Raw genomic sequence first — 17,031 nt, 5'->3', positions numbered from 1 at the left:
TTTTCACAAATTATTTTAGGGACCTTCCTTAGTTCAACTAAAAAAACCGAATCAAAAAACTCCTGTAGCTTATGTGTTATTAATTTCCATCAAGAAAAGTGGTCTCCTGGACCATAGTGTGCTGTGCTGAGTAGAAACCACCTTCCGAATCACAGTGTATTTTTTGTGATCGACCTATCTATTATGGTGATACACAAAATTATATAATTTGCAAATAATCTTTGTTTTGCGTTCTGATTCTTGATTTTTCATTATTATTGTTGTCCTAAGAACTCGAATTTATAATAACTACTTTAATTTCATTTCAGGAACTTATGAAACAAGCTTCGACTTGGTGTCCATTTGGACCATTTGAATATACTGTGTACATCAACGTCCAAGACCTACATCAAATTTCGACCAGGACTTCACTTGAACTTATTATGAATATATATATATTTTTCAATTATAGACAAATATTTCGAAAACAAAATTTTTATTTGTGTTTTTTCTTTCTTAATGGTATTAAGTTAAAGTTGTAATATATGTAAATGCAGAAAAGTTGCAGTCATAATATAGCTCTTCAATTATGCTCTAATATACATATGTTCATAGTTTTATAATTATTCAAAATGATTGCCAATATATAGATAGTTATGTTCCAGAGTTGCCACCAAGCTCATAAAGCGTGGCCCAACTTTCGGCCGTTACACTTGTTGCCACCATGGTAATATTAGTTTGGCAATAATCACTAAAATTTAATTTTCTCAAAAACGGCTCAAACGAGCATTCGAATTTTTTATGTTTATATTATAGCATTGCGCGCCTTCTTAGACAAAGTCTAGGAGAGCGTATAATCGAAAAATGTAGATGTTATTTTGAATTTTCTCGGAAACTGATAATTTGCTTTGTAGTATATATTGGGAAATGATACATATTTTAATTATCTATTTTTTTTTATTCAGCAATTATGTACATAGTCAAAGTGTTGAAAAATCTACAAAAAAAAATTCAAAGCTAACTTTGAACTAGCTTCGCAGATGTTAAGCGTTGCCGTGCCAAATTCAATTGATTTGTAATTTTCGCAATAATCACAAAAATATAATTTTCCCAAGAAAGGCTTTACCGATTTGAACAAAACAAAAAGTTCTGCAAATATGAAGAATAATTTGATGATAGCGTTAACATAGCGTTTTGCCGCTATCAGTGGTCAAGTAAACTGCAAAATTACGATTTAAATAAGAATAATAATTATAACAAAGCAATATAAATGTAAATAGAGTATTTAAATGTAATTTTAAATTATAGTTATAGTTGTTTCATTTAGTTATTTTCTGCAAGTTTTTGAAGTTCCGCCAAGGTCCAAATTGTGTTATTTAACACTAAAGTCTCCCAATTTGAGGCGGTTGGGAAAAGGTCAATTTTCTCAAAAACAACCTAAAGGATTTAAAAAAAAAATTGCTAAAGTTCTTCCTTATAGTTGTATCTACGAAAGTATAATGTGCACTATGGCCGACAAGAAAGTCAAAAAATCATTAATCGGCAACATTGATTTTTTGTGCTCATTTTGTATGGGGCTGGAGCTGAGGTTACTTTACTTTTCCTGAAATATCTCAAAAACGACATAGAATAAATTTATGATTTTTTGAGGGTATATTTATAAGACAATACTCTATAACTTGTCATAAGCCGATTTGGCAGACAACTCCTCAAACCGAGATATTGGCAAAAATGTTGCTACCCCAATTTAATACTGCATGAAATTTGACAAACATGGATTTAATAGAAAGATAATTTAGTTTCCTATAGTTTTGCATTTAAACTTTTTTAAATTAAGATTAAATATCACGTAAAAAAACGTAAATAAACATTTTTTTTTATCCGATATTTTTTTATCGATATGGGACGCTAAAGTTGTGGAGCTATCTTGTCGAACATCTGATATTTTAGTATGATTGGTTTATTAACGATTTCCCAATTTTTTTCTCAATTAGATAAAAAAAAAACATAAATTCTTCGGTTCTAAAATCCATTCCTTGTTTGAAATTCCAGAACCACTTGAGAATTACAACAGGCGAAAATGTAAAACTTATTGTTTACGTATTTCATTTATGTAAAAACCCTGCATTTGTCATTGGAGAACGAAATCAGATTGCATACTTTTGAGCTGATAATGCAAAGAACATAGGAAAACAAGATAGTAACAGTCGAGTCTGCTCGACTCTGAGATATCCACTATCCATTTTGAATAAAGCCAAAATATATTCGCGACTTTAGCTTTAAAAAAATTACGATTGTTATTCGAGTTTTGTCAATTTGCAATGGCGAAATGGGCGAGTCAAAACTTTGTAACAAACCTGATCTGCGTGCAAATATAACAAATGCTGTCGAGAAAATTGTAGCTCTAGTCTCTGAGATCTAGGTTTTCATACGGACAGACAGACAGATAGACATGGCTAGATCGTCTCGGCTGTTGACGCTGATCAAGAATATATTTACTTTATAGGGTCGGAGATGCCTCCTTCTACATGTTACATACATTTCCTGTCGGCACAAAGTTATAATACCCTTCTACCCTATGGGTAGCGGGTATAATTAAACAAACAATAAAATAATCACCTTTTGCATGTTTAACATAAATAAGAAGCAGTTGCTTAAAGTCCCCGTAAGGGCAAACTTTAAATGTAGCATCTATTAAAAAATGCCTATTCTGCTCCTCAATATTGGCTTGCATCAAAGTGATGACCTTATCAGACGCAAATACACAATAGGTAAATTAACTTGATGCATATAATTTCTTAAAAAAAACTTTCGGAAAATTTCCTTTTGTCATGCCAAAACGGTTCATGATATTTTCATCATTAAAAGCATCGCGCACGTTCTCGGGAGTAATTGGGTTGTCTTTTTCGTTGTACCGTGGGTTTCATCGTATCATCACTTATTTCTATTTCCTCTTCTCCATTTGTTTTTCTAAATTATTATAAAACGAAACAAAAAATATTAAATTCAAATATGTATATAAATTTCTGAATAATACACACACCGTCATGTTTTTGAGTAAATATACGTATGTACCATATATATGTACACTAATTCTTGTATGTATGCGTGCATGTATGTGTACTTACCTCGCGAGAACATCATTAAATATTTTTTTGGTGTCGTCGGAATTGGTTTGACAGTTCAATTTTATTTCCGACAGCACTTCGGTTTTTTCCATTTCATGGGCTTGTGGTCCATGAATATGCTTAATTTCTTCAGGATTGGAAAAGACGCGAGCCCTATCTGCACTTAAATAAACCCGTGCTCTGCAATCCGTTGAACGACACACATATGCAATATCATTCAATTTTAATTGTTTATTTTTTATGTAAATTTGTAGGTCACTTGGAGTAAATAACAATTGAGAGCAACCTGCACGGCTTCCTTCCTTAAACTCAAATTTGATATTGTCCAAATCCATTTTACTCGCTCTTATAAAACCGACAACGCACACTTATTGAAAGTCCGGAATCGATTGATTGCATTTGCAAAGCGAAGATCAACGAATATTTTTCGCACACGCTAATTCCGTTATTTCTATTATAGTATTATATATTGAAAAAAATTTCTATAACACTAAAAAATGCCATTTGCAGAAGAGTAGCATGGCGACGATTGGATATTTCAACAGGATAACGCTCCTATACATGTTGCGATATACGATGGCCAGCAATAAGTCCGGACTTAAACCCAATTGAGAACCTTTGGGGCATCCTGTCAGCAAAAGTTTACAAGGGTGGAAGACAGTTTGAGTCATTGAAGGGCTTGAAGGAAGCCATAGTTAAAGAATGGGATGCCATCGACACAAACACGCTCCAAATCTTGGTGAACTCAATGCCCCAACGTTTAGAATTGGTCGTACAAGAAAACGGAGATTCAATACCATACTAAAATAATAATCTTAAGTCATTTTGTTACTTAGTTCCTTAATATTTTGCTTTTTTTCAATTTTGCACAAATATCAGCTTTCGCTGAACAATTTTTTCAATTAAATTTTTGATGTATTAAACATTTTATAATTTAATAAAAATCATCAATCAAATTTCAATACCAACAAAATATGATGCACAAATATCAATTTTACTGAGGTATATATATATACACATATATATATGTATACATAAATATATATATATAATTCCCTAAATTTTCTAAAAGTGTACTTAACATACTAGCAAATAATGGGATACCAAGAACTTTGCAATTCTGGCGCGTTCCCACTCTTATGTAGTCATCGGTGCTGACCAGATTAAGCAATAATAGTATAGCCTATTTCCACTGCACCAAAAAACCTCGGTTTTTTCCGTTCAGGTCGAATGTTACGATCGCCCAATGTACAAACCCATACGAAAACAAGTAAGAAAGTTACAGTCGAGTGTGCTCGACTGTGAGATACCCGCTACCCATTTTTAATAAAGGCAAAATATTGCGGTATCATTTTGAAAATATACCGAAAATACTTAAAAATACTAAAAATATACCAAATGGTATATTTGGTATATCAATATAGTACCGCATTCAAAATATACCATAGACGGCTCAATATACCAGATTGTCAGCCAAAGTACCTAAGACCCTTATAAGTAGGCGTTTTTGCCCATACAAAAGTATTTCTTTTATAACTTGGACAATTTTTATCTGATCGCAACCAAATTTTCAGGAATCATAACTACTATAGTTATTATTATATATACCAAAATTTGCAACTCTAGCTTTAAAATTACGCTTGTTATTCGATTTTTTGATTTGCGGGGCGGAAGTGGGCGTGGCAAAAATTTGAAACAAACTTGATCTGCGTGCAAACATAACAAATGCTGTCGAAAAAAAATTATAGCTCTATCTCTCGTAGTCTCTGAGATCTAGGTGTTCATACGGACAGACGGACAGACACACAGACACACAGACGGACAGACGGACATGGCTAGATCGTCTCGGCTGTTGACGCTGATCATGAATATATATACTTTATAGGGTCGGAGATGCCTCCTTTTACCTGTTACATACATTTCCTGTCGGCACAAAGTTATAATACCCTTCTACCCTATGGGTAGCGGGTATAAAAAGTCGGTTCGAAAGTAAAAGAACTGAGTGGCAGTGGAAATAGGCTATACTAGTGTTGGGTTGCTCATGAAAAAAGAGTTGTTCACTTGCTCATTTTTGCTCACTTGCTCATTTGTGTTCACTTGCTCATTTTTGTTAGCTTGCTCATTTTTGTTCACTTGTTCATTTGCTCCCTTGTTCATTTGCGCTTAGTTACCCTTTTTTGCGCATTTTGTTCCCATTCAATAAGTACAGAATTGAAACCGAAAATGTGCAAAAATGAGCAAGACGTTGCGCAAAAATGAGCAAGAAGTTGTACAAAAATGAGCAACTTCTTGCTCATTTTTGCGCGTTTTTGAATTCTGCTTTGTACTTTTATTGCGCTTTCTTTATTTCAACATTTCTATTACCGCGAAAACTGTTTCGAATTTAAAAAATAATAATATGTCGTGTATAAGAAAGTTTAATGACATTTGGAATCATTTCGATGATTTGGGAAACCTGCAGGCCAAGTGCAAATTTTGCAAGTCCACTTTAAGCTCCAAATCTCAGAGCAATTTGTCCCGACATTTGAAGAGCAAGCATCCAGCAGCACTTGAGCCCGTTGCACGCCAAATCGATGACGACAGTGTGGTTGCTGTGCAAAATGCCCAGCCAAAGATCTCCACATTTGTGCACCGGCCTATTTCCCAAAAATAAATTGCAATGCCTCGACAATCAAGTGGTTCGTATGATTGCCAAAGGTCAACACGCTTTGCGATTGGTAGATGAACCGGAGTTTAAAAAACTGATTTCTGACGTGTCGAACTGCCCTGGTTACAAGCTGCCCACGAGAAAGACTTAAAGAACTTAAAGGAACAATAACGGAGAAGCTTCGAGAAGCACAAGCGGTTTGTTTGACCACAGATGGATGGGCATCTTTAACAAATGAGAGCTATATGGCCGTCGCCGTTCATTTTATTGACAAGGAGTCAACAAGCCTCAATTCGTATATGTTAGCTTGCCGATCATTTCCGATCAGCCACACTTCTGAAAATCTGCCGATTTTTGCAGACCATCATTTCAGAATAGAATATCAAAAACAAAGTGGCGGCAATAGCTTCAGATAATGCAGCGAATATTGTCAGAGCCATTCAACTAGACAAGTGGCGACATATTGGGTGCTTTGCTCAAATTTTAAATCTAATTGTCCAGAAGGCTCTAGACGGAATTGGCAATGTGAGGGCAAAAGCAAAATCAATAGCTTAATATTTTGACAGTAGCTCAACTGGATTAAAGAAATTGGAAAACATACACAAATTGTTGAAATTGCCTGAGCTTAAAATTAAGCAAGATGGAATTCAACACTAAAAATGTTCGAGCGTCTCCTACTTTTAAAAGAGGCAGTTATGGCCACGTTATCGAACCTGCGGATCGACTTAATGTTATCAGCGGAGGATTGGGAGGTAATTGAAGGAGTGATTCCAGTACTGCAGCCATTAAGCCAAATTGCTACGGAAATCTCAGCAGAGAAGAACGTGACACTGTCAAAGATAATTGTGCTATCTGGAATTTTGCCAAAAAAAATTACAAGTATTTTAGATAACTTGAAATAGGATACAAAAACAACTATTATCGAATTCGTAAAATGCATACAAACTGATATACATACACGATTTCAAGATTATGAATCGAATGTTTTGTATGCTGAAAGCATCATTTTAGATCCCAGATTCAAAGGAAGAGAGTTTCAATCTGAAGAAGCATACAAAAAAGCAGTTCATGATTTAAAAACAAAATTGATATCATTTCATTCGGCCACAGCTCATACTGAATCTGTTCGGATGGATGATGCTTGCCAAGTAAAGCCTAATGAAAATGACAACGACATCTGGAAAGATTATGACAACGCTTTCTAAAAAGTCAGTAAGGAACTAGATAAATATCTAGCCGAGGAGTTCATCATGAGAACAGATGATCCATTGGTCTGGTGGGATCAGCGGATCAGCCCAATATTCGCTGTTATATACATTTATGCTTAAGCGGCTTTGTATAGTGGCCACATCTGTGTCATGTGAGCGAGTATTTGCAGGTACATACATATGTTTTTGCACAGCAATTTGTAAACAATAAGGTACGTATATCACGGTTGCCAGACTTGGCTCTTTTGAGCCCAAGCAGGCTCTTTTTTTCTCGTTGGCTCTTTGGCCCATTTTTATTGAATTTGGTTTTTTTTTGCTAAAAGCGATACAAATTATTTTAAATTTGAAAAAAAAACGAATTAATTTTTTTATTAATGCATTTTATTTTTTTGCAATTCTAAAAGTGATTAATGTCTGAAATCAAAAAGAGCCAGATCGAAACTAAATTGTTCCGCTGGTATGGTGACTCTAAACAAGTGTATTGGTATGGTAACAATCACATGTGCTTTTAAATTTGGTGGTGATTGTTGTGTCTCAAAGTGTGCGAAATGGACAAGTAAGCAGCGTTTAAAAAACTGCGGCAAATTTCAGTTCATATGATTTTGCTTCTGAAAAAATTAGAAGTCGCAGTCAAAGCATAGACAAAAATCAAACAGCTACGAAAATCAGAAAGCAGCATAAGTCGCCGGTTTTCGTCTTTCTGCTTTGCTGTTGCTTTCGAACGTATACATACATAAGTTGCCGCAGCAGCTATCGACAATTTTCGACAGCTGTCGGCAGTCACAGTTGCGAAAAGCAATGCATTCGGCCTTTTGCTACTTTTGATTTTTATCGCTGCTGCTTTTGTACAGCAGCGTAAATCGAAAAAGAAAGAAGCGTACGATTCGAAGAAGTCATCAGCAGTCGCCGTCTTGTTCTTTTTCCTCTTTTGCTTTTACTTGAAATTAGAACGCTGCTAGACTCACACGTGTTCAGCTATGTCGCAAAGTGCAGTGTGGAAATATTTTGAAAATAAAGTTGCCGAGTGTTTTGCAATATGCAATATATGCAAAAGTTTTCTTAAAAACAGTAGAGTGTCGAATTTAAAAACTCATTTAATAAAGCAACACAAAGTTGACTTAACTTCAACTCTTGAAAACATTGAATCGTCATCAAATTCCTCGATTAAAACAGTGCGAAAAAAAAAAATAGTAAAAATTGAAGTCAACAAAAAACAACTGTTAAGATCTTACATTGGATTGGTATCGGAAGACAGCATTCCTTTTAATGTTTTAAATTCACCAAACATGAGGAACATTCGCGATCCAATTTGTGAAGGTCTTAAAACTGCGGATGGACAAATAATGAAATTAAATGCATTAAACTGCAAAAATACTTTGAAAGTAGTGACAAATAATATAAGGAATCACATATCAAATGAATTGAACAACAAATTATTATCTTTGAAAATAGACAGTGCAACCCGATTGTCCAGAAATATATTTGGAATAAGTGCACAATACATAAACGCGGTTGAGATAAAATCATTTTGGGAATGATTGAGTTGAAAGGTGCAGGATCAAGTGGAGCCAAAAATCTTGCCGCTGAAGTGGTGAAAGTGCTTAATAAATATAGTATTAATTTGAATCAAATCGTATCCATAACTTCTGATAACGGTGCGAATATGCTAAAAATAACAAATATTTTATCATTTGTTTCTGAACAAAATAATGAAACGGACGACGAAGAGTGCACCAACGATGATAATATACAAAAAATCGAGCTTATGGAAACAGTGCCCTCTGTATTAATAGGCAACGAAGTTTGTCGTTGTGCTGCACATACAGCACAGCTTGTTGCTCTTGATGTGATCAAATCATTGGATATTATGAAGTACTTACTTAATTGCAGAAATATGACAAAATACATAAAAAAAACCTCCAATTAATATTGTTGATGCCAGATGACTGCAGGTGTGACCACTCAGGCCAGCTGACAGTGTGGTCGCGATCGAGAGTTATCGATAGCGACAAAGCTAGTATACTGTGCGTGTGACCGTGTCATACGCACAGACACACTGTTCTTGGTTTCCTCTGAAGATGGTCACCCTGCCCTTTTTAGTGCTTTTTCTTCTCCACTTTACGTACTTATGTTCAAACTTCTACGCGCACAAGCACATGTATATTTTCAAGTGAAAAAATAAAATACAAGTTCAAGTTATCATAATCATAAAAAGTGAAAGTGTTTTTTAATCTCAACGACGAAACATCCCCCCTACAAACAGTTGGTCCTTCGAGCCGGAGCTCTGGATAGCTCGACCCCAGCAGCAGCATTGGTTGTTTTGTTTCAAGATAAGTAATACACTTTTTTTCCATCCATACATTTTGTGCAAGTGTCGTGTTCGCGCCATATTTTTTTCTGTAACTTATATATATGTGACACAGCATATATATATAAGTACACAAGCGTTCGACCGGCATTTTCTCAGCCATCTTTTCTACTTTGTGTATACTTGGCACAATATATATATATATATATCCTTATATGTATATGTATGTGTAAGTATTTATACAGTTTAAAAGAGTTCGCTAATATTTTCCGTTTTTGGCCGCGGTTGTGTGTATTTTTGCTATTTCTTTTTCTGTCGTATCGCGTTTGTCTGTTTTCTTTAACACACTCCTGTGTAGGCAAGCTCTCTATTGGTTATATTCAAATAACAAGAGAGTTGCTCCTCTCATAGCAAACGCGCGTAGATCCACTACACTCCATATATATATATATATATGTATATACATATATATATATACACACATATACCTACGACATATACATCCAAACACAACACACATACACACACGTACATTTCCATACACGACACTTACACACATATACACTCCGTATATGCTCCGATCATATTAAAACTATACAGTATTTTCACATCCACTGTTGTATATAATATATATTATCCATCACTACACATACACATATATTATTCATTCACGTTTACGTATATAAACAGCAGCAATCACATCGAGAAATAAAGATTAACGCTGCTGTTTGTGTTTTACTCAAACATTTTTTTTGTTTTTCCAACAGCGATTTTGTTCCTCGTCTGTTTTCTTGTGTCGGCTTTTGCTCACTATCCTGTGACAGCCGAAGTTCTACTCTGTTTTGTGCTTGCTTTCGGCTGTCCGCTTTACCGTGAGTCTTTGTTGAGAAAAGACTCTAAAGTGACTGCCGAAGCATAGTATGTCCAAGAGCCAAAAGAGCGACAAGGACTCAAAACACTCGCTAAAGCTTCCGACCACAGTTCGTCGCCTGTCATCCGCTTCGCCCGCTCCTTCGGGGTCCCAATCCGCCACACCTGCCGCTCAACTCCGAGTAAAGGTCGATCGTCCGTCGCCGTCTGCTTCGTCAAAGACTCCGCTGTTGCGCACATCTTCGACTGCTCTACGTAGTCAGGCAACTACCCGTTCCGTCCAAGCTAAATATAGCAAAACCCGTGCGATGGCTCTCAGCAATTTCGTTGCCGTCTCTGACAGACTGGTGCATTTCGAGAGTCGGGTCAGAGGGCCTGCAGCCGAAGATGACAATGTACACACGTACGAAATCCGTCGTGACCGGCTGCAAGTCCTCTGGGACAACGTCGAAGCCGCTTATTCCACATGTGCTGATGCACTGCATCAAGACGGCGACGGTGAAGGCACACAGGCGATGGAGGCAAAGTACGATCACTGCTATGCAGTGTACGAGCGGTGTCTCGCCCGTGTTAAGGGGCAAATTACCCAGGTTTCCGGGTCCAGCAGGAGTGAAGCATCCGTTCCTCCTGTATACTCCAGTGGCTGCCGGCTCCCTCCAGTCGACACCGAAGTTTTCCGTGGGGATTACTTGCGGTGGCCGACTTTCCGTGACCTTTTCACGGCCATCTATGTCAACAATCCAAGGTTGACTCCGGTCGAGAAACTTTTCCATCTGAATTCGAAGACCGCAGATGAGGCCAATGAAATAGTAGCTAAATTTCCGCTGACGAACGATGGTTTCGCGTCGGCTTGGGGTGCTCTCTGCGAACGGTTTGAGAACAAGCGCTTGTTGATCACAAGCCAATTGAAGATCCTATTTAACCTGTCCACGGTTACCCAAGAGTCGGGAGCAGCTATCAAGGAGCTGCAGAGCACGATTCAGCGTTGCTTGACCGCTCTTGAGCATTCAGACATTTCCGTCTGTAGCCCGTTCGCAGATTGCATCCTTGTTTTCCTCTGCTCGTCCAAACTTCCCAAGCTCACACCTCGTTGTGGGAGCAGTCGTTGGTGGACAAAGCGAAAATTCCCGCATGGCAGGATATGAGCACGTTCCTCAATGAGCGTTACCGTACGCTCGAAGCTATTGAGGACGTAAAACAGACTGCCAATTCACAGATCGCGACTGCAGGACCATCCCGTCCGCAGAATTCGAAGCGAGTCAACTCCTTTGAGGCCCGAGTCACTCCGAAAAGCAAATCGTGTGACTTGTGCTCAAAGGAGAATCACCCTGTCCGGGTGTGTCCGCGTTTCTTGCAAATGTCGGTCAACGAGAGGATGACATACATCAAACAGAAAAGTCTCTGTTTGAACTGTTTCGCAAGAGGTCACCAACTCCGAGACTGTACAAGTGCGCACAATTGCTTTACATGCAAAGGGCGGCACAACACTCTTCTCCATCGGGGTGACAGTGCCCACAATGGTGCCTCTTCATCGTCCAACATACAGTCCACTCCAAATCCAACGGCAACAAATGTGCAGAGTTTCTTTGCTAATAACGCTCAGAATGTCCTTCTCGGCACGGCGGTCATCAATGTTTGCCACTTGGGCACTACATATACCGCACGTGCGTTAATTGATTCCGGGTCCGAAGCGACCTTCATTTCTGAGCGTTTGTTCCAACGCATTAAGTTGCCTTTCCAGTCCGTGCGAGCCCAGGTATCCGGGCTAAATCACGCAGTTGCGGCCCAATCGCAGAAGTTATGTCACTTCAGCATTGGTTCTCCAACGAAGCCGAGGCTCCATATCGAGTCTTCGGCATTCGTAATTCCACAGTTGGCAGGCAAATTGCCCTCCTTCGATATGCCGCGAACTTTCCTCAAGGATCTACCAGCGATAGAACTGGCAGATCCACATTTCTACAAGAGCGCTCAGATCGATGTACTAATTGGCGCGGATATCCTTCCGTCGGTCATCTTGAGCGGCTCCCGGCCAAACATTTGTGGCTCACTCCTTGGGCAGGAAACCGTGTTTGGCTGGATTCTTACCGGCCCCGTCTCCCAGAGTATGTCGACAACTGTTTCTGCGTTTTCGACAAGAGTCGCCCTCCAAGCAGACGAACAGCTCGACAGCCTACTTTCCAAATTTTGGGAGGTGGAGGATATTCCAGCGAAGCTGATAAAGGAGTCAGACTTCGTTTGCGAAGAGAATTTCGTTAAGACTACTTCTCGTAGCACATGTGGCAGATATCGGGTGACTCTTCCATTCCGGAAGCCCGAAGGCATTGAACTGGGTCATTCCAGATCTATAGCGCTGGCTCAATTTCAAGAACGAGAATCGTTTGTCAAGAAACGATTCTCTAAAGGAACAGTACAATGCCGTTCTCCAGGAGTACGTGGACTTGGGTCATATGACACCCATATCGCCTCAAGCGATTGGCACGACTCTAATTTCTACCTGCCTCACCACGCAGTATTCAAACCGGATAGCACCACAACGAAGGTGCGGGTCGTTTTCAACGCATCTTGTCCATCCTCAAATGGCAAGAGTCTGAATGATATCCTTCATTCAGGGCCCATTCTCCAATCGGATCTTACGATGCAGATCCTCCGATGGCGATACTATCGATATGTGTTCAATGCGGACATAACGAAGATGTATCGCCAAATCCTCATGGACTCAAAGCACACACCGTTCCAACGAATTCTGTTCCGCACGTCGGACGGTGTGATCCGTGACTTTGAGTTGAACACGGTGACATTCGGTGTCAACTGTGCGCCTTTCCTGGCTCTACGAGTCCTTCAGCAACTTGCTGATGACATACGCTTGAGTATCCTCTCGCAAGCCATGTCATCTCCAACAACATGTACGTGGACGACGTCCTAGCGGGGACACACACAAGAGAAGAGGCCATCCGACCATTACGGAAGTGTGTGCAGCCCTGACAGTGCTGGCTTCCCGCTGAGGAAATGGACGTCGAACCATAAGAGCGTGCTGAAGGACATTCCAAGGGACCATCTACTACGAGAAGACTTCCTCGAACTCGAAGACTCTAGTACGGCGAAAACTCTGGGCATCAGGTGGCAAGCTCACGATGACGAGTTCTTCTTCATGCCACCAGAAGTTGCCCATCAGGACTCCTACACGAAGAGGGAAGTGCTCTCGCAAATCGCTAAGCTTTTCGACCCAGCCGGGTGGCTGGCCCTTTCGTTATCCGAGCCAAGATCTTCATGCAGGAGATCTGGCTGAGAACGCTCGAATGGGACGAGCACCTACCCACGGATCTTTCACTCCAATGGAAGGAGTACCTCCAGAGCTATCCTGCTCTGGGAAAGATCCGGATTCCAAGATGGGTCCAATTCCAGACACGAGTGAAGCTCCAGTACCACGGATTCTGTGATGCGTCAGAAAGGGCGTATGGAGCAGCGATCTATGTCCGTGTGGAAACGGCGAACAAGGTTTCCACACATCTCCTTACTGCGAAGACAAAGGTGGCTCCGGTCAAGTCTCTCTCAGTGCCACGTCTGGAGCTTTGTGGCGCAGTCCTGTTGGCTGAGTTATCTGCTGCCCTCCTCCTGAACCTGCCAGCAGAAAGTTTCCAGACTTTCTTTTGGACCGACTCAACAATTGTTCTCGCCTGGTTGAACAAGCCACCCTGCCGATGGACAACCTTTGTGGCCAATCGAGTGGCCAAGATTGTCCAAGCCAGCGACGCCAAGAACTGGTCGCATGTGCGATCCGAGCACAATCCGGCAGATCTGGCAAGCCGTGGTGTCCTGCCACAAGAATTGGTTCGTAATCCGTTGTGGTGGCATGGACCAGAGTGGCTTCATCTCCCGTCGGATCAATGGCCATCTTCTCCAAGTCCCATTCCGGAGACTCTGCTGGAGCAGCGGATTAAATGCAACGTCGCTAAGTCGCCTCCGACTCCCGACTTCCTGAGCAGGTTCTCTGAGTTTGGCAGGGCACTGCGCACGTCTGCCTATGTTCTCCGATTCATCGATAGGAGTCGAAAGTTGGCAGTTCCAAGCTCTACCGTGGTCCAGGCGGATGAGCTGTCACGGATCCAAGAGCGGCTAATCGTCATTGACATTGCAAAGAGGCTATTACAATAATCGTTTGTTTCTTTTTGTTTTCGTTTCATGTAGTATGCCATCGCACGCATCCACCCATCAGAACCGCCCCGCTGGCACCAACTCGTTCCGGTGTCGCGTGTGCCGTGGGATCCACCCACTCCGGAAATGTCAGCGATTCCTGAGGCTGACAGCGGAGAATGGTTGAGAGCAGTACTCATCAACAAGTACTGCTCTAACTGTTCGGCCCACCAGCACTCCGGCAATCCTGCCGCAGCGCGGGAAGGTGCAGGGTGTGTCGGGGGGATCACCACACACTGCTGCATTTCAAGGAGGCACGCAGCGCTCACCCCAACCGTCAGCGACAAGGCGAAGACCAACCGGTCTCCACCCGGTCCCGAACCCCAACAAGGCCACTCTCCAAGGCCGCGCTCACCAAGGTCGCGTTCACCACGGCCACGCTCGCCACGGTCACGCTCCCGCTCGCCGTCACCCCATCGACCGGCCTCGCCGATGTCCGAGGAGGCCTTTCCGACGTCGCTCGCATCCTTGCTACAGGACAAGGCTGTGAGCATACTTCCGACGGCCAACATCCTGATCGACACCGGATGCAAAACATTTGAGATGCGAGCGCTGATCGACCCGTGCGCGGCGACCAGCCGTATCAGCGCATCTCTGGCAACAGCCTACCGGCTATCCGTCACCCGCGTTGGTACGGAAGGCGTCTGCACGGCGATCATCCGCTCACGGACATCCGAGTTCCGTCGAAAGGTGCTGCTGCAGGTGGACTCGCAACTCTGCAGCCGCACCCCCCTCCGACCCGTCGATGGCGAGAACTTGGAGCAATTCCGCAGCATCACGCTCGCCGACGAACGCTGGTTCCAGCCATCGACGGTGTCCCTGGTGCTCGGCACTGATGTGTATCCTCACATCATCCTACCTGGCCTCCTGCCGAGCACCAACGGTTTGCCAATGGCCCAGAATTCCACCTTGGGTTGGATTCTGTCCGGTCCATTTGGACAATGATACCGTTTTGCAACTCATTGCAAGGGGGGGAGGATGTTGATGCCAGATGACTGCAGGTGTGACCACTCAGGCCAGCTGACAGTGTGGTCGCGATCGAGAGTTATCGATAGCGACAAAGCTAGTATACTGTGCGTGTGACCGTGTCATACGCACAGACACACTGTTCTTGGTTTCCTCTGAAGATGGTCACCCTGCCCTTTTTAGTGCTTTTTCTTCTCCACTTTACGTACTTATGTTCAAACTTCTACGCGCACAAGCACATGTATATTTTCAAGTGAAAAAATAAAATACAAGTTCAAGTTATCATAATCATAAAAAGTGAAAGTGTTTTTTAATCTCAACGACGAAACATCCCCCCTACAAACAAATATCGTGAAATATTTGAATTAAAAAAATGGAAAATGCCACAATTAGATTGTCCAACCAGATGGGGATCTACATACGTACATAATGTTAAACAACTTGTTGGAAGCCAAATATATTTTAAGTTAAATTGAATCTATCAAAAACAAATAGGATGAAGAGAATTTTGATCTAGATTGCTCGTTTTGGGTTTTTATTGAGGCATATTGCAATGTTTTCAGTCCCTTGCAAAAAATCATAAAAAATTTCAAGAGGAACATTTACATTAAAGTAACTTTTACGCCCAATGGCTCAAACTTAAAATATCTACAGAAAAATTTGTAAAGGATACAAATCATAATTTAACGAAAACTATTGGAAATGCAATTTTAAATTCTATTGAAAAACGAACAAAAATATTGTTTAAACAAACAATTTATAGTTTCTTGCTTGTTTTTGGATCCACGTTTTCAACATATATTATCGCCGCAACAAAAAAATGACGCAATAAATCATTTAAAATTTATTTGGGATAGACTTAATAGTCTTCACCCTACTGGCAATATGTGCTCAACTCCGAATTCCAGCTCTAATGAAATGCAGAACTATTTTTTTGATGAGGAAGACGAATTGTTAGAAGCGTACTTATCTCAAGGCGTTAAATCAGATGTGAACAGTACAATCGATGTCTATTAAAAAATAACTTTCTTACCAATGGATTGACATAGACGTTTTGTCTTATTGGAAAGGTAAACAGTATATCGACCAGGAATTATACGGAATTAGTAATGTTTGTTATGGTGTACCGCCAACTTAGGTAAATGAAAATGGTCTAATTAATTAAAATTTTGTCATTTATTTATTGTTTTTATACCAGGTGTCGATTGAACGAGATTTCTCTTATTTAAGACTGGTGCTTACCGACTATCGCAATCGATTAAGCTCGTCAAATTAAATCCCAGCTTTCTGGACATGGCAATTGATGCCACTTTTTGAACAAGAGGAACTTTGTAATAAATAATATTGTTGATGCGAGCGCATTGTAGGTGAGTGGCACACCTCCGCTCCGCCGACCGAAAAGCACGCAAAGCTTTTCGCTCACCAGCACTGCGCTCACGCGTAAGAAAGCACTCAAGCTCCAGTGCTCTCAACATCTCTCTCTCCCACAACTCTCCACCGTTGAGCGCGGTCGGCAATAGATCGGTGAAATGCCGTCGGTTAGAAACCACGTCTCATCAACCACGGTCTAATCACACCAACTCTGCGATTTTGTACAATACCCCGAAAAGTTGAAAATATATTATTTATTAGTGAACAAACGCGAGTGTTTCATTTTGCAACGGAAAAACTTTGGACTTTTCAGCGCCGCTACAAACATTTGGTCCTTCAAGCCGGAGCTCATCATTCCAGCAT

The 17,031-nt window shown here is 40.8% G+C and overlaps 1 protein-coding gene across 1 annotated transcript; it reads left to right on the top strand.

Annotated features, from left to right (window-relative positions):
* Positions 1–10,190: 10,190 nt before the first annotated feature.
* LOC132797902 (uncharacterized) lies at positions 10,191–13,063 on the top strand. Its single transcript, XM_060809653.1, has 2 exons — positions 10,191–11,124; positions 11,220–13,063. Exons 1-2 carry the CDS (start codon positions 10,191–10,193, stop codon positions 13,061–13,063), a joined length of 2,778 nt encoding a protein of 925 aa, XP_060665636.1.
* The last annotated feature ends 3,968 nt before the right edge of the window (positions 13,064–17,031 follow it).

Source organism: Drosophila nasuta, unplaced genomic scaffold, assembly GCF_023558535.2.
Source record: "Drosophila nasuta strain 15112-1781.00 unplaced genomic scaffold, ASM2355853v1 ctg30_pilon, whole genome shotgun sequence".
Classification (NCBI taxonomy): Eukaryota; Metazoa; Arthropoda; class Insecta; order Diptera; family Drosophilidae; genus Drosophila; species Drosophila nasuta.
This window is presented reverse-complemented; position numbering and strand designations above follow the sequence as displayed.

Bases quoted from the DNA above. Each gene is read 5' to 3' on its own strand.
- LOC132797902 (XM_060809653.1), top strand. From the start codon at position 10,191: ATGTCCAAGAGCCAAAAGAGCGACAAGGACTCAAAACACTCGCTAAAG. The intron at 11,125-11,219 runs GTTGCTTGACCG...AAACTTCCCAAG, and splicing joins GCTGCAGAGCACGATTCAGC to CTCACACCTCGTTGTGGGAG.